The 25,739-nt window shown below is 41.2% G+C and overlaps 1 protein-coding gene across 1 annotated transcript in view; it reads right to left on the reverse strand.

Moving 5' to 3' along the window:
- Positions 1-14,862: 14,862 nt before the first annotated feature.
- Positions 14,863-25,739, reverse strand: part of RPS6KA2 (ribosomal protein S6 kinase A2) — a 156,193-nt gene continuing 145,316 nt past the window's right edge. The window contains exons 17-21 of the mRNA XM_030946317.1: positions 24,764-24,925; positions 20,736-20,812; positions 18,173-18,290; positions 17,091-17,228; positions 14,863-16,714 (exon numbers count right to left, since the gene is read on the reverse strand). Coding sequence (XP_030802177.1) covers positions 16,589-16,714; positions 17,091-17,228; positions 18,173-18,290; positions 20,736-20,812; positions 24,764-24,925 — 621 coding nt within the window. The 3' untranslated portion in view covers positions 14,863-16,588. The remainder of the gene's footprint in view (positions 16,715-17,090; positions 17,229-18,172; positions 18,291-20,735; positions 20,813-24,763; positions 24,926-25,739) is intronic.

The following is a 25,739-nucleotide window of genomic DNA, read 5'->3' on the forward strand; positions in this document are numbered from 1 at the left end:
GCTCCACAAGTCTTCAGTGCTAGTGCACCCAGGGCTGGTGTTTTTGCTCACAGGGACACATACATAAGGTAGCCGGGGCTGGATGAGCTTTAATAATATTTAGTAGTATCTAAATTTTGCCCTCTGAGGAGGTGAGCTGTTGGATGATTGGTCTGTTCAGCAAATGAATGCTGTGTCTCCCTCAGAAGGGAGTCTCCATATCGCATTCCCCATTTCTGGGTGTGGGCGTGGCAGGGAAAACCCTCCTGGCTGCAGGGGACATATGGTACTTCCTGCTGTCATCCCAGAAATGCACCTCAGGAATCAGCATTTCTTGCCCTCAGTGGATTCATATCCAGCTGCTGAGTAAAGCAGCTTGCAATTTTTCTCATTTTCAGGCATCCCCTGTCTTCCTGTTGACATGCCTTTGCAGGCACATGCATGGTGGTGTTCCACCTGCCTGGCAGTAATGGACATTGCAGAGCAATCTACTAATGCTGCTAATGCGGTAGTTAAGCTTGACAATAAAATCAGTGCTAAAGGATGCATCTAATACAATTATTAACAAATATCTTTTTGGGGGGTAAGAGTGGTGCCCTTTCTCATCTGTGAAAAGAATTGCAATAAAAAGTTATTTGGAATGTTGCTTGACAGACGAGGGCACAACAATTAAACAAACAAGCTGTTGAAGAAACTGTGATTTCAGGATCGAAGGAGTTAATATTTCCCTGCTGTAGTAGCTCCAAGGTTGCAGAAAAATATGAAGAAAAGACACACTGCTTGGACAGTCTTCCTTGATCTCGTAATGAAATACCTGTTCATTAGAGTGGGCAGAAATCCCATGGTAGGTACACAAGATTGACTGGAGCCACTATGACATTTAATCAGCTGCAATCTCAAACTGAGCCAAGTGAGAGCACAGCTTGATGTGACATGTGCATTTCTCTTTGCATCTTTGATTACGGATACATTATCCCTACATGCTGGCAGGATGCTTGAGCAGTTTTATTCCATGTGGAGCACACAGCAGTAACTAAGTAGATTGAACACCTGAGAATGCTAAGAAGGGAGTCTGTGTTACAGAAATAATGAAGAACATCTGTAAAATACATGCTCAGTGCTGACACATTTGCGAAGGCATCCTAGTAGAAATATGACTTTAGTATTAGTCCAAAAAAACCTGAAATAAATGCCTAAAAACTAAGTAACTCAAGAAGAATCAATACCTGTTTAAAAAACACTTTGTGAAATTCAGAAGTACTTAGTGCTAAAAAATATAGTTTCAGCTTCTAGAGGTAACAGTTCTCACTGTGACTGACCATGGAGCACACTATTGCACAAAACCAGCATATTTCATTTGAGAGATCCTTAGTTTTTGAGTAAAACTGGGTCAATTAGGAGAAATTAGCACATTATGGAGCTAGATGCATTTCATGATCTGCAGTTTTGGTAGGATCTGGAGTAGGATCAAACAGGAAAATAAAACATATATTTCCAGCTGAGGCCCAGCAAATAAGACAATGGGTCTTACAAAACCCCAAGAAAAAAACCCTCCTCTATGAATGGCCAAAAGAACGCTGTGATGTGGGCATTGCAATGCACAGAGTCAAGAGGTAAAAAGAAAAAAAGGTGCAGAATGGATCTGGAAAAAAAATTTTGGTTGCCAAGACATAAATATTGGCAAATTCGGAGCTATAGTGATTAACAATGATTGTAGGCAAGCCAAGCAACAGTTGGGCAGCAGGAACTAAAGCAAGGGTGCTACCTATAACAATGAAAAATGAAAGTATTTTGTCAGCATAGAAGACAAGCATTTCAGGCAGTTGTTGCAATTATCACTGCTGTTCCCTGCCTTACATGAAAAGGACCTATTTGTCATGATTAGATTACAGGTGGGTGGGGCTGAAGACTTGAAACTTTTATTAGCATAGTTATTCCTGTTATTATAAACTCTGTAGGTAGAAATCATGCAAGTTCTAGACTCTGGTCTATTTCACTCGTGCATAGGAAACCACTAGTCCTGTGCTGTGAAAAGCTCTCATGTCCAAAATTGTATAGACAAGAGGAAGCAGAGTACAACAGTCTGGCAGAGAAACAGCTGGGTTTGTAGTGAGGCTGTTCTTTTTCTCAGTGCCTGAGAAGCAGCCCAGAGGGCTGGAGGCCACTGTTCAAGGGTGGGGCAGCTCCCCACTGCTGGGCTCACTGCCAGCACCAAACCTTGTGTGAGGGGAGGGGAAACCCCAAACCAACCTGAAACAAAAAACCCACGCAGTATCTTCCCCTGCTGAAACTTACAGCACGGCTATTCTTAAGGGCAAGTTTTCTCCTGGGAATTTTTTTTTCCTAGAAGTCAACCAGCTGTAGATGAAGGAGGCCCCCTGCATGAGTAGCAATGCATAGATGCAGTGCAGCAGGACCTTCAGGCAGCTGGAGGATGGGGCCTTTACATGATGATACCGCTTTCAGTCCTCAGTTAGTCAGCATGGTAAAAAGACAGACAAAATTGAAACTGAAATTGTATATGCCAACTTCCTGCTGAAATATGTGTAGTGGTGGTGGCTATATTGATGTGTGTTTTACTGTCATGAAGGCTGATACTAAGTGTTTTAAAGGCATTTTCTGGGCTGAAGTTCATCTTGCTGTTTATTTATATATAATATTGCTTCAAATTAGATAATTTTATATTCAAATTTTAAACAAAAAGCTATATTGCTAGGGTTTTTTAGAAGAAAAGAATTTAAAATCAGGTTTTAAATAGGGAAAATCTGATTAATGGGCTTATTCACAAGTTGTTTATACTTGCAGTTGGTAATGTGGGTACAGGTACTGGGCTGCATGGGTATATTGATATATTGATTACTATGCAATAAATGGACCTTTAAAAGTGTCTTTGTTTTTTTAACTTACAAAATCCTCTTAAGTAAAGAAATTGTTACAATAAATGTTCATTTTTAATAGTCACGTACCAACTTCCCTGTGAGAAGAAGCACCAAACTGTTGTTTCTAGTACCACACCACTGCATTACTGATATCCCTGAAGGAATTGTGGAGGATTATCTTGTGTTTGGGAAGGAAGGGATGAGGGCTGCTTGCTCAGTCAGGTGCACTCTGTACTTTATACTCCTAAATCAGGTCAGCTGGGGTAAGAGAGCCTTTTCTTGCAAAATTGCCTTGACAATTCACCTCCTTCACTCAGCTGGGGAAACTTCTGTTAGAGTTAAATGACATATAATCACTTCATTGCTGTAATTATAATGTCCAGAGGAGCAGAACGGGAGGGCTGGTGATGCTCTCTCAGCAGGCTGTTTCTCCTAGCAGGTGTCGAACTGGGCTGCAAAGCAGAGTTGGTTTCCTCATCCTGGAAAACCTGCCTTGGTGATGAATCCAACAGGAGTAAAAAAGAAAAACAACAAGACAAAAATACTTTTCTAATTTGTTTTTAAAAACTATTTCCAGTTTCTGAGGAAGGACTACCAGTGATGTGACATGGGCTTCTCAGGTTGGGAGGAGATTTGCTTCCTCCTTTGCTGTTTAGCAATGTGTGTGCTGAAACACTTGTGCTTTATGAAGAAATTTTGTCACTGATTTTCTCCCAAGATTTGTAGGTCCTTCTTAAAGTGCTTTAACCAATACAAACATCCCACTGATTATAAGGAAAACGATAGAGTCAGGGTTCTGACTGATGGTGAGGTGTCAAAGCTGGGAGACAGTGGTAAATAATGACAATCACTTTAGCTATGTAATCTTTTCTTCAGGGCTCATGGGTCTTTATTGAGCTGCATATAGCACAAATTTAGTAGAAAATTATAAAAATACAGATTTCTGGCATAGTTTGCTACTAATAAATTAACTTACTGTATGCTCTTTCCTGAAACCTTTGCTCTCCTCAGTTTAAACAACCTATGCAAGGCTGGAGCATGGCCAGGAGCAGGGGATCATCCCTGACAGAAAAGTATAGTTTTGTGCTTTTCTCCTCTTTAAGCCCTTCCCCAGGTAGAGAGCAACCACCCAAACTACTGCCACTGGAAAACTGAACAAAAATATTGGTAGACTTATTCTAGGAAAAAAAAAATGTAGATTATCATGCTTGAGACAGAAATGCATGATTACACCAGGGCTCACTTCAGTCTAATTACAGTATCCTCAGCTGTTTTAAACTTCAGGTCAGTTTTTCTCTCAATGGACTGACATTTCTCTTGCTCACTGGAAAAATGTGAGAGCAAGATAGTATCTAAGATGTCCCTGACTTACTAGAGGAAGCCAAAGGTCTCTGAATTGGCGATGCATATCTAAACAGGGACCTTGAAATTACCTTTGGCCTATTTCCTTGAGTAAAAGAAAAGGGGGAAATTTCAGTAGGCTACAGTGTATAAACAAACCACAGACATGAATGATGAGTAACTTGGAGGTAAACATGCCAAAGTCCTTTCCAAAGCTACTGGGATCAAAGTGAAATAAGCAATAGGTCATAGTGGACTTCTAAAGTCATTCAGAACTCAGCACAGAGTCATTTAGGTTTGCACAAGGCCTAACAGACAAAAAAAATTAATTAAATATTCAAGTGTGTATACTTATAGAAGAATGGATGCATTTTACTCATGTACCCAAATATGTATGTACCAAATTTCATGGGGTGGTTATAGACAACCTCTAAACTATGTAGAGAGGATGTTTTCTTATTAGAAAGATTTGAAATGTTGTGTCCCACAGACATCCAAATTCATCCTTATATGGGTATTGATCTTTCCAATAAACATTAATGTTAGCTGGTGATGCTACAGCTTCAGTTCACAACAGCTGTCTTGTTTTTTACAAGAGATATCTTTTTTTCACACCAAGTGCTGTATAAATTAAATACTCTATCCAAATGCTACTGATCCTTGGCACGTGGGCTGTACAGTAGTGTCGGCCCTGCACACAGAAAAAGTGTTTAGCCCTTGCAGAGTGGACACCAAACCTCTCACATATAGCAGGAAGTTCAACAAAACCAAGCCAACAAGATATGTGGAATAGACCTGTGCCCTTACTATGACCCCCCTCAGTGACTTTGGTGCTGATTTCTTGATCAGATTGTCCCTCTTGAAGGCTGTGCAGAAGTTCATTTTTATAGCCTGCTGAATCAGTTCTTTCTTTTCTCTAAAAGCTCAGGAGGAGACAGTGGGAGCATCATCTCTGCATCACATGAAAACCCTGTGATCCCAGTACTTGCTAAGATCAGGGTAGGGAACCCCATCAGCTCCTTCCTTAGGCTGGGTTGGTCAGACCCACACAACAACCTCCTGGGAGCATGATGCAAGCTTCCAGCAGTGTAGGCTTATTTAATGCTCCTTGGACTAAAAGAGGGATTGTCACTTTGCAGGAGGGTGCCCTGATGGGGGTTGCTATGCAGCACTTCCATATGGAGTGGCTGCTCTCCACAAATTTCTGCCACATCATTCTTCAAGGAGGCTGCTACAGCAGTGTTTGTCACAGAGCTGGAAAAAGTCTCTCTAGACGTAATCCACAGTGTTTAGGTTCAGCAAAAAGAGTTCTTCTGGGAATTGCTAATATTCATCATCTTGAAGCTGAGGAGATGAGTGGGGTAGTGTTTTCCCTGGAAAAGCACCTTTTTTAACAGTCACTATGCATTATTGGGAACAACATTTATAGTTGTTATTTGATAAATCCTTCCTTCCTTCCTTCCTTCCTTCCTTCCTTCCTTCCTTCCTTCCTTCCTTCCTTCCTTCCTTCCTTCCTTCCTTCCTTCCTTCCTTCCTTCCTTCCTTCCTTTCCTTCCTTCTGCTGTGATTAAACTTTTGCACCATCTCTTAGTGTACATCTCATAGATTTTCAGAAGCTGTATAAAGCCAGTTAGTTCACAAGTTGCCACTCAGCTCCAGGCCTTGGTAATGTAAAAATTCAAGCTTTTGTGGTCTAATTGTCATTCTTTTTTAAAAGCTAAATTATAATTGGAGATCTCATTTGAAATTAAAGTCTTATATATCTCTTTTTTTTTCACAAAAATTTCACTCATGTTTGACATCTATTTCTGTAAGGCCTTCCTGTGGTTCATAGGATTAGTGCACTATTAATACACTAATAATATTATTATTATACTATAATAATTTATTTGGATTTTAAGGCAGTGAGTTTTTTGCTATGTTTGGGGAACACCATTTGCCTGGTCTTGTTAACAGGTTTTAACCATATTGCACCAACTGTGGGGAACAGGTTGTTCTAAATTAATGCTGTAGGTTGTGATAAACATCCCAAAATTTTAGAGTGATATTCTATATTGTCAAAAGACAGCAAATATTCTCCACATGTACCATAGTAAAGATACAGATTTAAACAGAGAAAGTTGATTGTTCCAGTTATTTGTGGCTTAAAAATCTTTAAATTAATTTTTGGAGTTCATCCATCACTCTTGATCTGCTCATTCAGTGCCAACTGCTTGTGGTAGGGCGATATGAATGCATGTCATATTTGAGGCCCAAAGAGACCATCACAAGCACTTAAAATTGATTTCCAGATTACTGCAGGCTATTGAACTCATCCACTTGCTTCTGCACTAACCTTCTGTCTGCTAAGGGACACTACTAAATGTGATGCAAAGGGAAAGACAAATGCTTTTTCTCCTTTTATGTTTTATTCCAATGAATAACAGCCTCACTTTTGAAACTACAGTTACCTTATTTCCATTCTGCAGCTGCATGAATTTTGCACCCAGAAATTTTCCCACTTTTCTGCTCTGGTCTGTCTTTCTCTGCTTCTGGAACATGTGACTTTTCTCCCTGTGAAGATTCTTGTACACAATAATCAAGTCACTTCTCAGCCATCTCCAAGCTAAGCTGAACAGATCAGGGTCTTTAATAATCTCCATGGCTGAACTCTGGACCGTTTAAATATACTAAAGTTATATTAGTTGGTGCCATTTTAAAAAATGAGGCCTGAATGGTGGGAGTTGCATGAAATTTTCTCACCTTTAACATAAACTTCCTAATCTCTTCAGATGGCAGCAGGCTGGTGGTTGAAGTGAGACCAGATCACAAAAGATCAGCCCTGCCAAGAGTTTCTTAAAGCTGATTCTCTAAAGTGAAATGCAAGTTGTTTCTGTTCTCTGTGTTTGACTCCACTGTAACAGCTGATGTTCCTACAGGGTAAATGGTAAATTTTTTTTTAGTACCAACAGGTGAAATAAATAAATGGATGAGTAAATAACTGATTATAACAGAATTTACAACAGAGACAATAGCCCAGACAAGATCGTGACAATTAGAAAATCTGGGTAAATCTGGGAAATCACTAGTCTTCCTTTGCATGCCTTAGCAAAGAGACTATCATTAAAATCGAAGCTGCAAATTTCTACAGTAGGGAGAGAGTTAGGCTTTACAGCTGCAGCTGTTTTTACCAGTGACCACAGACCCTGAAGGACAGGAAGAATCAATTAGGCAGGAGTGTGCCAAGCCAAAACAATGCACAGGCTTACTACAGATGGTGAGTCACCAGCCTCTTAATTAACTAATTTCCTCAACAAAAAATGGAATTGATCTCAGGCCCAACCCAGCTTTGGTTGTTTAGAAAAAAACCAGAGTGCTCCCGCCCATCTAGATGAATGGACAGATAATCTTTTCTTTTCTATCTTGTCTTCATACAGCTGGAGTATGGCACCTTTAACAGACAACGCACTGAAGTTATCTATGAGTAACCTGACAAGCTGAACATAGCCTAAAATCCTTGTCTTCAGCTCTTCTTCAGAGCTTTTAATCTTTGCAAAATCTTTGCTTCTTGTCATCTTCAGACATTAGTTATTGTTACTGCCTCTTGTTTGCCCTGCTGTATTGCCTAAGGTGCTCAGCCAGCAGTTGTGCTGCCCTTGAAGATGATGCTATTCAGGCATATCACAGGACTTTCTGAGCCTCAGGACAATTCCCATGGTACATCACTGTGGAACATAAAAAGGGGGTGAACTGGGATGGGATAAAGGAGGGGAAAGATACAAGAAAGAAATGAATGTTGACTAAAGAGCAAAATTACAAGTGGGAGGGGAGTTATTGGTTACTCTTTTGTTTTGTTTTGTTTTTTAATTTTAAACAAGTGTGTACCTCAGAGGGAAAAAAACATGGTTACTTTCTCATTTAGTGCAGAGGTTTAGGATGGTTGCCAATACAAGTTTCCTAAAAGGGTGGCTGTGCCTTGATTAGGCACTTGGGTTTATTCTAGAAAGCCTTCCTCTCAGATATCTCATTTATTCATTTTCTAGTATTGGAGGGAAACGCTATCATCTGCCTGCCAAGGGCCTGGCATGACCCATGGCTTCCTAACCAGGTCCTCTGAAAAGTTAATATGTGTCCAGCAATGGATGAACTTGGCTCATTCCCAGTCATGGTCATATTACAAGAGGAACTAGAAGTGGGAATGGAAGAGAAAGCCTAGATTGGGGGTTTTTTTGGTTAGTTTTTTTTGTTTGTTTGTTTGTTTTGGTTTTTTTTTTGGTTTTGTTTTTTTTGTGGGTTTTTTTGTTTTGTTTTGTTTTGTTTTGCCTCTTGAGTTTTCCTATTTGGATGTTCTTGTATATTACTGTGGTTCTTCAGGAAAGCCTCCTTTTTAACTGCTGGGCCTATAAAGATAGATGTACTGGATTTATTTGCCTTCCAGCCAGAAGAGGCTATAAACCCACAAGATGGGCCTGTGGGGAAGAAACGTGGTAAGAGAAAGGTGGAATAGCTGAAGGACCATGAGGACTAAAGGAACAGGAACTTTCATGAATAGAGAAAATACAGCAAGAACAGAAGTGCGAGTAGGACAGGAGCAGCTGGCAGGAGAAAAGAAGCGTGAAACTGCCTATGGTCAGAGCAGAAATCCTATGAACAACATTCTTGAAGTCCAAGTTTCCTCAGTTATGCTTGCTTGGACCTAAATCATATGCTGTTTCTCCGTCTCTGGTACCACGTGCTGTTCCTGCAAGGACCCTCAGCCAGACTCACCACCTTTGTGATGCTGCCAGGTCTGATGACAATCCAGATGTGAATGCCAGCATAACTGTGTGCAGGCTCAGATATAATGCCAGGGAAGCAGAACCAATCCCTCAGAGTCAGAGGGGTTGATTTTGCTTTTGTGGTCACTAGTAAGTCCAGCAAACAGAAAAGGCTATGCAGGCTGCTTGCCAGAGACCAGCAGTTTCCAGGGAAATGGTACCTTGGAAGATCTCAAGGGGGCAAGTGAAATTCATGCTGAGGCAACTTGTGTGAAAGCACTCATTTGTCTGGCACTGGAATCCTAAATTTGTCTAGTGGGTGAACTGTGTGAATGATGGGCATTAAAGACTTACTTGTTGCTTCCCAAAACACAGGTTTGAGTATTCAGACTACACAGAGATAACAGTTCCAGGTATAATTTGAACAGCTAACTGTGTGCTTTTATTGTGACCAACACATGGCATTAAAATATGGCCAGTGCTCAGGGACTGGAAAGGAATTACGCAAAACCAAGCAGGATCCTTTTTGTTTCTCTTTTTATTTCTTTATAAAGAAAGGAAAGGATGGGCATGCCAAACCAAAATGGCAGAATACAGACAAAGGTGAGCACTGAGGCTTCTCCTTGGTGACCATCCACAGTAAACTCTTGCCTTGGTAGGGGGTTCAGCTCCCCATCCCTCCTGCCAGGAGGAACCCAGCATGCAGCCAGCCCTTCAGCACAATCACAGCTCTTTGAAGTCAGTTTGCACAGTTTCACAATACCATCAGCCCACGTCATGGTGGGGCAGTAGCAGCTGAGGCCAGCAACATTAGCAGCAGCAACATGGGATACAGTGCACAGAAAAAAAGGAGCAAAGAGCTTGTTTGCAAACAATTGTAGGTAACAATATAGAAAGTCCAAAGATCGTCATTCTGCTATAAAAATATTACACTTCATAAAACCATGTACTATAAAAAAAATCTATTCAGAAATGCTGGTAAACATAACAAATATCTGTACACTGGCTGCCCTTTTCATCCAGGAAACGTAAAAAGCATGAGCCTCAGAAATCATCATTCTGTAAACATGAATATGGAGCCTGTAAACAAAGTGCTAGATCATGGTTCATATTTTGTCAATTTAGTACTCCCCAAGTAAATTCCTTACACACATCATCACCTAATGGCCAGACTCCACTACTGCAACAGGAAAGAGGACTTGACTCTGAGCTCTCCCACCAGAGTCACTGAAGGTGCATATGCATTAAGGAATCGACACAGGAATGAAGGCAGCAGGATTTGGCTCTGAGTAGAAAATCAGAAACAATCTTTTAGCAACTGTTTTTCATTTTCTGCACTTCAAGGGAATGAAGCCTCTCCTTTCAAAATTCACCTTCATCAACCAGGGCATGCATTTTGCTCATTTCCCTTCAGGCTAAAGCATCTCTGAAAAATATGTCCATAACATCCATTTAGGAGACATAACAGAGCACAAGTTGACTCTGTAACTATGATTACCAAAGCAAGAAGTAATGGTTGAACAGTTCAACACTGAACATCATGGTTTACACAATACAGGATGACAAAAAGGGCCAAAATCTTGATTTTAGACTTTAAATATTTTGGGTTGCAAAATATTTTCATATGTAAGCCTTGTGATGACATGCATGATCAGATGCTGGCTGACATACATGTGTTGTCACCCAGTTGCACTTGAAAATGCAAGGTCTGGGTTCACAAAAATCTATGAAGAGAGTTTAAATAAAATTTGGCTGTAAGAGTTACTATAACTTTGTAACATTTTTGTTCTGCACAGGCTTCAATCCATCCTTTACCTGAATACTATGAGTTTGATTTCTGTACCCACTGAGAACCTTACTTTTAACTTCATTTTATATTCTGAGTTTAAATCTTCATGGTTTTGTTAACTTTCAGAATAAGAGAGAGTGCACAATTGTGTGTGTGTGCTGTGGACAGACCCAGAGAAAGGAGTGTGGGACTGTGTTCACACAGGACCTGAGGTAACAGAAGCAGCTTAGCTGCAGTGTTTTCTGGCAACACAAGATTTCAGGATCAGGGTCAGCTAGGAGGTAAGAATATACACTTCTAAAGGAAAATTATGTATACTTCAAAAGAGGAAAAGAAAAATGGGCTTGCACATTTTACTTTTTTCTTTTTTAATGTATTATACTAAAGCATCCTATTAACATCATTTTAATGTAAGGAATATCTGAAGGGTTGTGCTGCTTGCCTGTCTTTTAGGATTCAGATATGTGAACGTGGAGCTCACGTGGCTCTTGCTTAAAGGTGTCCTCTCTGGATGTTCAACAAGGGAACTTTGCTTCTAAATATTTACTTTGGCATTTCTGATACACACATCCTAAGACAGGGCTTCAAAACACCTGCCTGAAAATAATTTTCCAGTCAAACCTACAATATATTTTTTGCTATAGTAATCTGCTGCATATTCTGTGTTTGACTGCCTTACTCCTTCTAGGGATCAAGAAAGTTGCAGCATGCCTGAAAAGCAAGAATTTCCTCTGCAAAAATGGATGATTTAAAAACAAACCCTGGGGTTTTTCTATCACATTTATTAAGGCAGTGATAAAAATACATACAGTCAACATTATTTCCCCATGGCATGCCATCTGTGGCCCTACACCTTCTGGTTACAGGGAGTTTGTATGAACTTCTGGCCACTTTTCAGAAGCCTGGACTTGTCCTCCCTCTCTGTGCACTGGGCTTGGCACTGGGAACCTGGTGCTGTACAAACACCACATCATTTATAGCCCTGACGCTGAGCCACACCTGGGCCCTGCTCAGCATAATGCAGCAACAGAGGGACAGAGGTGACACTGAACTTGTAGCCATTCCAACGTGTTGACAGCACTGTTGGCTAAACTGATTCTGTTGCCTTCCTGCTGTCCCCAGCCATTTGTTCTGACGCACAAACATTTGCTTTGCCCTGTGGTGACCTGGCTAAGGGAGGTGTGAAATGACAGATGAGCAGCTGAAGTAAGAGAAGGTGACTGTGTGCCATTTTTAGTGTCAGCACTTGCTGGTGTAAGTTCAGTGGAGCAGCAGCATAAGAAACCTTTGTGCCATCCATGGCTCAGGGGATTAGCCAAGCCCTGTCATGATTTGTATCACAGACACACAGCAATTGCACACATGACTAAGGTTTGGATGTATTCAGAGGTACCAGAGCTGGGTACAAGTTGTTGGAGAGAGCTGAAAGGGTCTAGCTGAATAGAGAGTCCAGTATTACACCCAGGGTTAGTACAGGAACACACTATCTGTACCTTGTAAGTGGTACATGACATGTGATGTCATGGCATCGTGTCACACATGACGTGCTTCACTCAGCTCTCTGTGCTTGGGCTATCCCCAGCACCCTGGGCTCTCAGGGATTTGAAGATTTTTTTTCCTGAGGAAACAAAACCTATTCTCAGATAAGACTTCTTTTTCAAATGTAGAGATTTATAACAACAAGTCTGTGAGCGTCACTTGTCATTTGCTGAAATAGTTAGGCTTCTAAAACTTGCTTAGAAAATTTTAAACAGATTTTAAATAAAGGAAAATTCATGAGGGGCTGGGGCAGAGTCAGATCTCCCTTTGAGCAGCATCTCCACACCTCTGCCATATAGACAAATTGTGGTGCTGTGTAGGAACTGGGTAATGCTTCCCATGATATCCTGCACCAGGGCCATTTGGTTTCTTCAGAGTCCTGGAGCTGCAGAGGTGGGGTCCAATTCTCCAAAATGTGGGGATATGCCTCCTCCTTGCTGGGCAGACACTTCTCTCCTGGACTGAACAACAAAACCTGCGTGGATATGGTCCTGTGCAACTTGCTTCAAGTGAACCTTCTTTAGCAGGGTGGTTGGACTAAATTGTCTCCAGAGGTCCCTTCCAACCTGGACCATTCTGTGACTGATTTTGAAGTGGGCCTCCAGATGAGTTGACTATGTCTGTGACAGGTACACTGGGGTATGCCTTGGACACTCACTGCATTGTGCAGCTTGATGGTTAAAAATGTAACTATAATATTAGTAATAGCCTAAGGCACTAGGTCACTTTATGGACTAAAAACTTGCAAGATGGTCTGTTCTAATTCAAAGAGATTTTTAGACTTTCAGGAGTTAAACATAACATTTAGTGAAAGTCTCTTAAGGTTTTATAAAGAGACAGAGAGAAAGAAAGAGGCTAAGCTTTTTTCAGTTTTCTCCCAGGGGGAAAAAAAAAAGTGCTTATTGCTGAGCTACACCATGGCCAGGGGTCTAGAAAGGAGATGCTGGTGTAAAAGCAACCATTGCAGTAATTAGGCCACAGCCTAGCATCCTCTCCTGGATCCAGCTGGGCCAGGGGAACCAGTGGCTGCTATCAGTCTGAAATAATGACTGCCAGTGGCATATCCCTCCCTTTCTGCCTCCCTTGGATTTGCTGATGGAGGCTCTTGTATTTCAGTCCAAGTGAGCTGGATCAGCAAGACTGACAGTGGAAAAGGTTTAATTGGGTTCACTTGACTGGAACAGGTCAGAAAAGCCTCAGAAGAGCACCTCCCATGGCAGGACTGCAGAGGGGAGACTGATCTGCCCTTGGAAGTGCATGGGGATGCACATCTGGGACAGAAGAGAGGCTGGATGGAAAAGTTTGTTCCATGGATTGGCACAGCCTTTTTTTCTACACCCAGAGTAATCATTACCATTATCACTAACAGATTTCAAAGAACACTGCATACAAAACCCTCTGAGTATCACCTCCATCTCTGACTACACTTGCATTTATTTGAACAAGCTGGGACAGCACGTTTTTTGTGCAGGTGTTTACATACAGACACATAGGTGCACACATCTGGATGCACTGGCAACAAAACCTTAATAAACAAAGCCCACTATAAGTATGGGGTTATAATTATTTACAGGCTCATAAAGTAATTAATGAGCATTAAGATGTATGAGTCTGTATGTGTCTCTATGTTAATAGTTGGTGGGTTAGGAAGAGGAAAGTCAGGAAGAGATTAAAACCCTTAAAGTTTGGGAAGAACAACATACTGTAAGCTTGGCCTACAGTAAGATTCAGTTAAAAAAATACTCAAGGAATTAAGACTGGGTATGTATAGAAGGAATTAGACCTTTTCCAGTGGTTGTGAGAGAAAGCAAACTGAAGCAATGCAAGATGACCAGGAAATCTCAGAGGGAGACAAAACCTGTACATAATATTTTCAACAATCTTTCTGCCCATATACAATACAATACAATTACTCTGACCATTAAAAATACATTTTGTTGAAACAGCACATACCAGCTGGGACTCCACAAAACCCAGGTTGCCCTTTGCATCCTTATGCCCACCTTGCCTTCTGCCAGGACAGAAGTCACTTCAAGAGAAGCAAGGCCTGGCCAGAGCTGCTCTCCACCAGCCAGGATATCCCTGCCAGTGGATATCCTCATGGTGTGCTGTTAGCAGAAACGAGTGAGACTTAACTTCTAACCAGCAGAACATTCTAAATGCAGCAAAAAGCTGATACTGAGCACAGCTTAGCCAGAGGAGAGAATGTGGGCTGCTGTGTACTCAAGCACAGACATCCACCTGTGCGTTTGCACTCATCAGTCCCAGCCAACTCAGCTCTGTGTGAAGTTTCACAGCATTGTTTATTTTAGAAAGGAGAAGGGCTTCAAGGAGAGCTGCTTTGCAGTGATCCTCTGTGCACAGCACATAAACTTGAACATTAAATATCAGTTTAAATTATTAAGAATAAATTTAAATTTAAAAATAGATTAATGCAAACAAACACACTTCAGTCAACATTGAAGCAGAGATAGTTTTAGGAAGAATATTACTATAACAAATGAAACCCCTTGGACAATCTGAGGCAGTGATCTGGTAATTCCAGTTCAGCACCGAGATGCACAAACTATCCAGCAAACAAAAATTACCATGTCTAGCATATGAAGCTCCATGTTCACATTTTTCTTTGTCTTTTGTCCCCTGTCACAACAGAAAAAAGCCAACACAGCACAGTAGCTTTTCCCACGAAGCATCTGAGGTGACAAAATTCACTCAGAAAATAAAAATTAACAAAAGCAGTACAAAGAAGAATCTTGGTCAGCTTGTGACCACCAATAAGCCAAGATGGGTAAGAAAAGGAATAAAAAAATAGTTCACATCTGGCACCACAAACCTTGCTTGCTTTCTTTGAAACCAGGTAATGAGAAAAAAGTCCATTTTGCAGAGACCATTTCAACAAAAGTTTCCTTTCCCTGGACCTGGAAAATCCAGGTATTAGGGCACAGAATTTTTGTTTTATATGTATATAAATACACATGTACATATTCATATAAATATAAAAGCAGAGCATCCTCCCATTTCTCCTCATAATTTATTATTATTAAAGCTTGTAACAGAGTTGGGCTGAACTCTTCAGAAGTGGGTACTCTCTGCACACACATGGCATGGGGAGTTTAGCTCTGCTAGAGCAGAACACCCAGGCAGGGACATGGGTGATGGAGGCAGATTTGGGTGATCAGCCAGGGGAGGGCAGGGAACAGTGACTGGAAATGGCCTCTCTTGCTCCAGTGTGGCACTCTGGGCTGCCAGAATGGCTCCCAATGAGCAGACTGGGTAGTGACTGGGAGGATGGATGGCTGCATCAACCCACTTGGCCCCTGGGCAGCCCAGCCACCCACTGTCTTCTGCACCAGTCACTGAAGGGGGACTGCCGCTGCTTTGAGAGGGAGTCACAGTGTGCCCCCAGCCACGTGTACACTAGTTGCCTTTGCATTATTTTGCTTACTGTCCTCAAAGCTACTCACATCTTTCCCTGCCTTTGTTCGGTTCCCCAGCCCCTTCATCTGATCCTCCCAGACCTGCTTGCTGGCCAAGACCAGACACCTTTCTCCTGCCTGATCCACAGGCTCCTGCTCACACTGCTCTACATGAATGCCTCCCCGCAGTCTCGTAAGGCCCATTATTTTCCTCAGAAGACCGAGCTCCTCAGAGGTTTTTTGCTCTCTGAAACTTCTGAGCAAGTCAGAGCTGGTGGCACAATCTCCTTGAGAGGTGCTAGCTTCATTCCAGAGAAGGCAGGGGCAAAGTGCAAAAGATTCCTCAAGAACAGAAGGTATTTCCACCACCACCAGCTCTCTCTACCTCATGTTGTTAAGCACTTGTTTCAAATAAGGTATTACTCATGTATCTCTGCAGCCTTCACTCTTCCTGGGGTGAGTGGAGATCAGTAGATGTCTACTCGTGCCAAGTCACTTCATCATGATGCATGCTGGAACAGCATTCTAACCCAACTGCATTCTTCGTAGCAAAAAGTGCTTTTCTTGAGAAACAAAATGAAAACTGTTCCCATGGAACATCTTACAGACTCAAAAATAGTTTTCCTAGGGTGGAAAGGATGGAGCTCGCTTATATTTTTTGGCTTTATGTCAGTAAAGAAACAGAGCTACTGGCAAAACTGGCGCATCTTTGTGAAGTTGTTAAACTCGGGACCCTGGCTGGAATGTAAAAGAAAAGATGTAACAAATGAGAACTTTGCCTTACGTGGGCTTCTGCTAGTTCTGGCAATTTCATGTGCAGGTTGTCCAGAAAGGTTCTGCTAGCCAAGTAAAGATGAATTTCTCAAATAATAAACTGAGGGATTTCAAGGAGGCCTTTTGGGGGTACTGCTACAATCTGGTAGAGGTTAGTCTTTTCATGCCTCGCCGCTGAGCCAGGTTGGAGGACAACACAGGCTCCAGCCTTGGTGCCTGAGGTGCGCGGTTTAAAGCGAAGTAAGTGGCTGCCATTGCACCCTGTGAAACAGAGAAAGAGAAAACTCTGAGCTGAAATTAACCTCTTTGATGCTTTTCCCTTCCCCTATTCAGCATCCTAAAAAATTGTCATACACGCACAATTTCCATGAAATGATACCATTTAGGCTGGCAGACAGCTAGAGTTGTCTCAGATTCAAAATGGTGAAGAGCAGTGTGTGCCACCAGGTTATTACAATGCAGCCTAAAGTTAAAAATACTGAGCAGGTGACAGTGAAAAAGACAGTTAATACAGTGCCATATTAAATTTAGCCTCTGCGGCAAATAATCTTCCCAACTCCTCTATCACTTTTCAGACTGTTTACACAAATGACAGCTCATTCTGCAAGCAAGGATGAGGGAAGGGTGTAGGAGGTACCTTAACCAGGTGAACATCCTGTCTGCTGAGTTGGTTTTGAGACAGGTACTCCCTGTTCACTATCCATGGATGTCTCAGGACTTGGACTGCTGTCAGGCGCTGATGAGGGTCTACATGAAGCATCTTAGACACAATGTCCTGGGTTGAAAAGGAAGAGAGCAGTACAAGGGAGGAAGTAATTAATGGCTGTGCAGGTTTTACTGAGATCTTTCTGTTGGCAGTGTCATCATTAGCATGTCCAGTGGAGAGAGTGATGCTCTTCAGACAGGCTTCATGTTCTTTAAGTGTCAGGTTTATCTTCAAAATTTTCAAGTGTAATGTTCAACTCTCAGCTATTAATCCAGTCAAAACATAATGTGGAGGACATTAATCTTACTGAATAACTGTCAATTACTGGTGACCTTGCAGGAGTGATAAACACCTAGGGAGAGGATGCCATCTGGAGGCGTCTCCTCACTGACCTCAAGGCATGCTTACAAGAGAAACTTAGAAGAAAAACTCAACACTCAGGTAACTGAAGTTCAATTAAGTTAGTTCTACAACATCTAAATATTTTAATTTCAAAACTGGACAGCTAATACAAAAATCCACTGTGAGGCTCATAGGTGCTGGTAGCAAGATTAATATGTTACTAGGATTGCTTGCAGTTTTGTGGTGGAAAGTATCAATGTTCTTCCATTGGATACTAACAACTTATAAAAATGAAATCTCTTTCAAGAATCTTTAAAGCCTGTCAAAACTTCTGATTAATGCTGGGCAACTGGAAGCTTGCAACTTTCCTGCCCATTTACCCGTCTCACAGACTAGTGCACAGCTTCATGCCTAAAGATCTCAGCACCCGATGAGTTTTTTCTCTCAGGGTTTTCCTTGCTTTGTGATAGATGGGCAGCCTAAACTGTGATCTGTACAGGGATTAAAACTGCCTGTCCTGGTTAGCTGAGTAGCAAAAAGGTGATTCATGTATAGACTATACACCTGTGGCATTGACAAACCTTCACTTCTTTTAGAAGGGCAGTTGCACCAAAAAAAGAGTTCTGTGGTATTTAAATCTTGAGAAAGAATCCGAGAAAGAGTTCACTGACCTTTGCAGTATCAGATACTGAATCCCAGTTTCCTCCTGTAAGAGCATATTTGCCACTGCCAATCCTGGCCAGAATCTCCTCTGGGGTGTCATCTGGTCCATTTGCAAAAGGAGTGAATCTATGGGAAAAAAAAAAAAAAAAAGAGAGAGAGAAAAACCTATGTAATTTGCAGGTACATGATTTCTAGGTTCTAGTACTAACTGCCAGTGATTACAACAGGAGTTTAGTTCCAGAATGTAGCACTGATACTGCTGCTGCATTTTCATTCAAACTATACAGGCTGATGGTTCCTTATATTGATCTGTAGAGGAAAAGACAGATTCCTTAATTGTTTTTTAAATTTTTTTTTCTAATTTTTTAGGAATGAAGTACTCTTCATAAAAATAGTCAGGTGTTTACCTCTTGATTTAACTCTGCTTTATTGCCAACACCTTTATTGCCAATACCAGTACCTTGGCAATAGCAAGAAAGGACAAAAATTATAAAAGAAATGCAATCTCAAACAGCAAAAAACTAAAAGAAAAAAGAGCTTTCTAATGTATTTTGCAGTGCTTTGTTAAATGTAATGTGCAAGTCACTTGGGCAAAAGAAATTACCTGCAATAAGTTATTTCCTTGTCCAGCCAGTCAAAAAATGACTTTTAACAAGCACCCAGGATTGTGACAAAATCAGTGTCACAGGTAGAAGGTGCACTTTTTGTCTTCAGAAAGCGACAAGAGACAAGGTTTTTGCAGCTGACTAATATCTACCAGGCCAAATTTCACTCTGCAATCTTGAACAGCTGTGTAGGTTTAGAAGAAGTAGGTATTTTGGATTATTTTTCATTCAATCTGTCTTTTCTTCAAACTTGCCAGAACAGTTTTTAGATTGTTAAACAGTTGGTTTGGCCACAGCTTCCTATCCCATCTGGCTTCTGGTAGCAAATTCAATTCCTCATGCGGTATTTTCTCATTTTCAAAAACATTTCAGTCTTCATAGCAGTTCAGCCCAAAGAGACACGTGATGTTATTCCAATCTATAGCTATCAGGAGGGATGCAGTAAGAGTTATGGACTGGCAAAACCTCTGAGGTCTCTCAGTAGCTCCATTAACATCATCCCTGGCTGGTGCTCTAGTCCTGGTGGTCTGAACCCTCTCTGCTCATAGTGATTATAGGAGGAGAAAGAAGTCCTGGATGTAAATACTCATCAGTTCTTACTAATCTCCTCTAGTGAGGAAGAACAAGACCACTGATAAAGGCAGTGGTGGCACCCTAAAAAAGCATTTCTTAACTGATTGTGTTACTATTATTTTCTCTGGTGTGCAGAAAAAGAGAAAAGCAAGTTACCAGCACCTGTCAGTAAATTGAATATCCACTAAGTTGTGCTATTTGTATTTCTGATTCAAATGTATTTGATTTTTTTTCTTCATATTCAATAAAGAAGCATTTTGAATATAATCAACCAAACAAAAGTAACTGTAGGTAATGTGTTAATTTTATTTTACTGAATCCAGCTGTGTAGCAGCCATGGGCATCAGCCAAATAGAAATAGGTTCTTGGAGATCCAGCAGACTGGGAGACTTCCCCACAAAGTCTTGATATATTTCAGCTGACCTTGAACATGTGTAGTCAAGAATAAAATAGATGAGATAGCGACTCCTGGCACCTTTTCTACAATCCACAAATAACTGAATAACAGAAAGTCAGAGTCCAAATCTTTGTTTTCTGTATAAAACCTAGGAATTAATCCAATCTTCTTGTCACAGCTGAATGATCATGAAGCAGATTAAACAATTTAGAGAAGTCACTGAAAGCTGCAAGCTGTGCTTAGGTGTGATAAATGTGCAGATACCATAGTCTGAGAAATGAAATTCAAAGCCTGGTAACTCTAGACTGGGTTTGCACTTTGTTTCCCAATCATCCCAGCACATCTTATTCCTATCCTTCACTGCTTTCAATCTGTGTCTTTCCCTGGATTTTCTTGTGTTAGTATTTTGTTTTAGCCACCACATTGGTAGGGGTATTTTTGCCAAGTACCTCTCAAAAGTTTCTGCTGCCTGTTGCTATTCTTGCTGATCTCTTAGTTTATTTTCTGAATCCTATTTTTCAAGCAGCATCTGAAAGCTATGTTTGGGGGAGGTTTTTTTTAGCTTTTAAAGGTGCTCAGACACTTCAATAACAAAAACAAATGAAGAATAATGAAGCTGAAGAGAATACATGTATCAATAGAACAAATTAACATTCTTCCATGGATAAGGTGAACACGATGAGGCTCTTCATACTCCTATGCACCCCTCCTAATAGAAAACTTCCCCACTGCTTAAGTCCTGAGTGAACCCTTCATGAGCCTCAGTGCATACAGGCACTTACTGTTAAAAACCTGAACAATTTGTCAAGTGTCAAAGATATTTATGTATTCTAGAAAAAACTTATTCTAATTTTAAGTCTTGACATCGATTTTCTTGCTTTATACAACTGAACACACCTCTCAAGGAGGCCAGAATCCCTATCTATGACTCCTTTCAGGCTTAATCAGCGCTGAGCCCACTGGAGACTGCTGCTCTAGGAGAACCTCATCACTCACCCTGCCAGCATGGTGTACAGCAGGATCCCCAAGCTCCAAATGTCACAGGCTGCATCATAACCTTGGCGTTTGAGGACCTGTGGGGAGGAAAGAGAGAGATGAAAACAGGGCAATCTGCATTCCTGAATTTTTAGCTTCCAATCTACAAAATGCACTGATTAGAGGTTGTGTCTGCTGACATTCCCAGGGCTTAGCTGTGTATCTGCCTTGAACAGGTGGCTGCCTTGGGATCAAAATGTCCAGTAGTGCTATGGAGCAAGGCAAAGCACAGGCTGAAATGAGCTGGTTAAACTTAGCACATCTTTTCCCTTCAGAGTGTGAGAGATGAGTGCAGTTTGTTGGATCTGAGGAGTCTGAGAGCTCCTCTGACCATCCAACACGCAGCAAAGCAGAACAGTATTTTACTGCTTTAAAATATTTCATTAAAAAAAAAAGCTCATTAATACTTTGAAACCTATCCTCCTAACATAAAAGTTACCAACAACCCTGTGGATGCCTCATAGGGCTAAATGACAGTGATAAGTATTCCAGCTGAGCTCAGTTTGGATTTGATACAGCAAATGGATGCACATTGAAGCATATATAATGTCAGGCTAATGAAGATGCATGCTAAAAGGCTTCTCTTACTTCTGTATAAAGAAAAGTGGGCACATTTGGACTGGAGTTAACAGCGGGCTAAAACTTGACCCCCTTTTCCCATGGGGTAAACAAGACCCATGTTAGCAGAGATCTGACCGGTAGGTTCAATACTGATACAGGATGGCAAGGTGTAGCAGTAAGGGTACAGTCCAGATTTCATTTGTGCTAGTGCACACTAGAAGAAATGCCTATTGAGTCAGTGCAGGTCCAAGTGAAAGTGAAGTCACCAACTAAGCTCAGGGACTGTGGCATTCACAGATAAGGGACCACCTCCCTATCTTCCCACAAAAGCAAATTACCTTCTGTTTATTCAGTTCTGACACACAAGGAGTTTTGTCCTCTTTAGATGGACCAGTAGATACATCTTTTTTGCAAAGCACATGAAAAAGGAATGTACAAATTCAGCAAGTCTTTCTCTGACCTGCAGCCTTATTACCCAGGAGTGATTTAAATATCTGAAGTTTATCACAGAAAAGATCAAATTCTGCTAAGGAAAAACAGTTTGAGAAAATGTTGCCTCAACAGATTTTAGAAATGATGAGTGGCAAAGCAGCCATCTGCCAGGTATGCTGCTGAGTGAACATTTGCTACCTGGAAAAAAAGCCCAACAAGCCAAAAAGACTCCCACAACAACAAAACCAGAGAAAAAGCCGCAGTTCCTCCTGTTGACAAAGCTGGTAAAATCGTGCTTCTGCCTCTCTCTTCTGCACATAAGATGCAGTCTTTCTGGCTGATTTATTTATTTCTATTCCTTTAGTTCCTGCTTCCCCCTCTATTACTGTTAGTTTTTATGGGAAAAACTTCTGTGTATTCGACAAACCCAGCTCACCCGTGAGACTGAATACCCAACATTTATCTTTTGCTGTGGTCACTCTCATTGCATTTTGAACAGTTACAATTTCACTTCTTCTCTGTTTTCCTCCAATAACCAAGGACAATCAAGTCCAAGGTGAGTGACAGAAAAACGGGGCAGCGATGCTACCTAGTGGAGAGGGTTAATGAGCAAGTGGTTACACAACCCCAAAATGATTAGGTCACTTCCAGAACTTAGCGGGATCTGAAATAAAGGCAGAAAATGGTTCTTAGTGCCACACCATAGCAGGACATTGTGGGGATAATGGGTATCCTGGAGATAATGATACCCTGAGTTCATCCAGTTCTGAGAATGGTTCAGATATTTGTCCAACCCATTTTATTTCTTTAGGCTTTGACTTACTGGGTTAATAGTGTTTCAAATAGAGGTTTTTCTCAGTTGTAACAAGCAGGGATTCAAATGGGTACAAAAGCAAATAAAGAACCTCATAATTTCAAATCACAAAGCAGGAAGTCTTCACACATTCTGTAGGAAACCTTCAGAAAAAATATTTTTACTTTATCCAGAAGCACCCTACTGCATCAGCAGTACAACAGCCTGGCTCTTTCCTCCTTGCATGCAGCGCGACTTGCACTAGGTGGCAGCGTGCCTCTTCCAGATTGCCTTCATCTTTGCTCTTGCTGTCACCTAAACCCCAAATTAACTGTTTCCAAAATAAAGGAGATCCAAGTGGGCAAACATGTACTCCTCCTTCGGTCACCGCCCTCTGTGTCACCAACTCAGCTGATTTTCTGCCTCCTTAATTGGTTTCATGAGCACGTGGCAGACGTTGCAGTCGGACTCAGAGAGGGAACTGAAAGTCAAATCTAGGCTGGAGGGCAGCATTATATCACAGGTAAAACATAAAAGCACTTAAGGCTTTATGTAAGCTCTCTGCCAGTTCTGCTAATGTTTCAATTAATCTCCAATGTCTCCTGCATTAGCAGGACCTGTCTTACTCATCACAAATGTCTGGGAGTGTGATTTCTGCTTTCAGTTCAAATCAGAAGAGTCTGAAAATGAAAAGAGAAGAGCCCATCATGAAAATAGCTACACCTATTTTAAGCTCTTGTACCTTGGAGGAAATCTGAGTGCTTCAAATCTTGCAAACATGATTTTTTTGTGTGGTTTAGAAATTGAATGGCTGTGGTGCCACACAACTTTTTCAATCTACTTTGACAATTTTCAACAGCTCATTCCCATTTCTAAAATGGAAGCCTAACCAAACCTCAATAAAAACCCCAAAGCAATCTATCTTGGCAAAGGATGTTTTTTTGTTTTTTTTTTTGCTGAAGAAAATCTGTTTTGAATTTATATTGCCCTGGCAATTGTCTCTGTATAACAAATTCTGATGCTGGAAGGCTATGATTCCTGTAACTTTTGGTATCATGAAAGGATCCTGTACAGAAAGATCATCCTACTTTTTTTTTTTCCCAGTCACAAATGAACAGTGCATGGGAGAAAGAGAAAACTTAGGGAGAAAAAAGAATGCTAGATGATACCAACTGAGAGACACTGGAATTTGACAGTAGAAAAGAGATGAAGTATTGAAAGACTATATTTTTTTGTTTTTCTTATAAGGACCAAAACAAGCAAAGGAAGACACGCATTTGAAAGAGTATATTGCAAATACTAAATTTTTTTATTTTCATCCCTCCAAGAAATGGATAACTACCCAAGAAATTAACTTCTTGCTTCTTCATTGTGAGGAAGCAAATATGAACATCTCATGGGTCAAATACAGCAAAGAGCCCAAGCCATGAAACACTATCTGAGCCATGCCCACTTCTGCAGGGCTGCATGAAAGGAACAGCACTTGCCAGTGATGGCAGAGCCACTCTCCCTGTGCTTGGGACAAGCTGTTCGGTCTTCCTCCACTTTCCTGTCTGTAAAAATGAGAAAGCATTTCCTACATCCCCCAGAACAGGGGTGAATTGCTACTAGGAAAGTCCAAGAGGAGAGATGTTTCTTTAGCTCAGTGAGGTCAACAATAAAACTCTCACTGATTTCAGCATAGTAAGGATTTTGTGCAAGGATTTTTTTTTCAGTTTTATCACAGACTCCTGGAATAGTTAAGGTTGGAAGGGATATATAGTTCAACCTCCCTGCTCAAGCAGGGTCCCCTGGAACACTCAGGATTGTGTCTAGATGGCTTTTGCATATCTCCAGAGAAGGAGACTCACCTAGAAGAAGGTCTCTGGGTGACCTGACATCAAGATTTACCTCTTAAACCTTAATCCTGTTCTGATGCAGTGCACTAGAGGGAAAGCAGTCTGATCAGAAGAAGCTAGAAAAAAAAAATTATCTCAGTAATGAGCCAAAGCATTGTGTACACCAGTCCAAGACAGACACCAGCTTCTGTCAGGAGAAAAACAAGTGCTGTGACAGGAGCAGAAATAGGAAAGTTATGGTAATAGAGGCTGTGCAAGTGCCAGTAGCCTGGTTTCTGCCTTGCTCCTCTCCTAAAGGCAGCAAGGGAGGAAGGACTGCTTCCTAGGACACACGGACTACTGCAGGCTTTGACATGTGATCCTACCTCAGGAGCCACAAAGTTGGCTGTGTAGCAGGGAGTCATGAGCAGCCCGTTCTCCGCTCTCAGCTGCTTGGCAAACCCAAAGTCACAGATCCTGATAGAGTCTGGGTTTCCTGACTCATCCATGTAGAGGATATTACTTGGCTTGAGATCTCGGTGCACGACCTTAAGAAAGAACAGTGAGATACAAGTGAGAAGAGGAGGTCAGGGAGCACTGGGGCTTGGCTGCCATTTCTGGTCTGCTGGTTGAGGTAGGTCAAGAGCTCATGCCGAAAATATTTCAGTTTTGGAAAAAAAGTTACTTAAAAGGCTTGGACAAATGAAGGGGGAAAAAATGAAAGTCTGTTAAAATGAGAGACAAAATGTTTGACAGTCTCTGTGGGTGTATTGAGACTGAGCTGCTGCTCTAAGAGGAGGCAACTTCCTGAAGGTGGCCAAAGTGGACTGTTGTACAAACATCTTGGTGGCAGAATCTCCTGGAGCTTGATGGCCCTGAATACTCAGCTGAAAGGTGAAGAATAAATCACATCATGGGAGGAAAGTGTGTAAGGGTCTTCTTGCGGTTGTCCATGTGAGTGGCTCACACCTGAAAAGAGGGATTAATTTCTTTTCTTAATTTCAAAATGTTTTCACACAATTTCATGTGACTGTGTGTTTTACCAGACATGCTGAATTTCAGTGGCAATTTCAGCCTTTATTTGTTATAGCAAGACTGAAAAATTACCATGAAAGCATAGAAGCCAAAGCACAAAATGCACTTTGTTTTAACCATGAAACGGGAAAAGCAGTAAATATTTGACTAGTTATCCAAACTGCTTGTCCCTGAAATGCAGAAAAGGAGAGATTTTCAAACTGTTGTATAAAAAGAGATTAGACTTTAAAAGTCAGACTTTAACAGCATGTCAGAAGTCTTCCCCATCAGCTCCTCAAACTGTCACTTCATTTGGAGAGCTGAGCACTTGATTTTCTACTTGTCTGC

This window comes from Camarhynchus parvulus, chromosome 3, assembly GCF_901933205.1.
Source record: "Camarhynchus parvulus chromosome 3, STF_HiC, whole genome shotgun sequence".
Taxonomy (NCBI): Eukaryota; Metazoa; Chordata; class Aves; order Passeriformes; family Thraupidae; genus Camarhynchus; species Camarhynchus parvulus.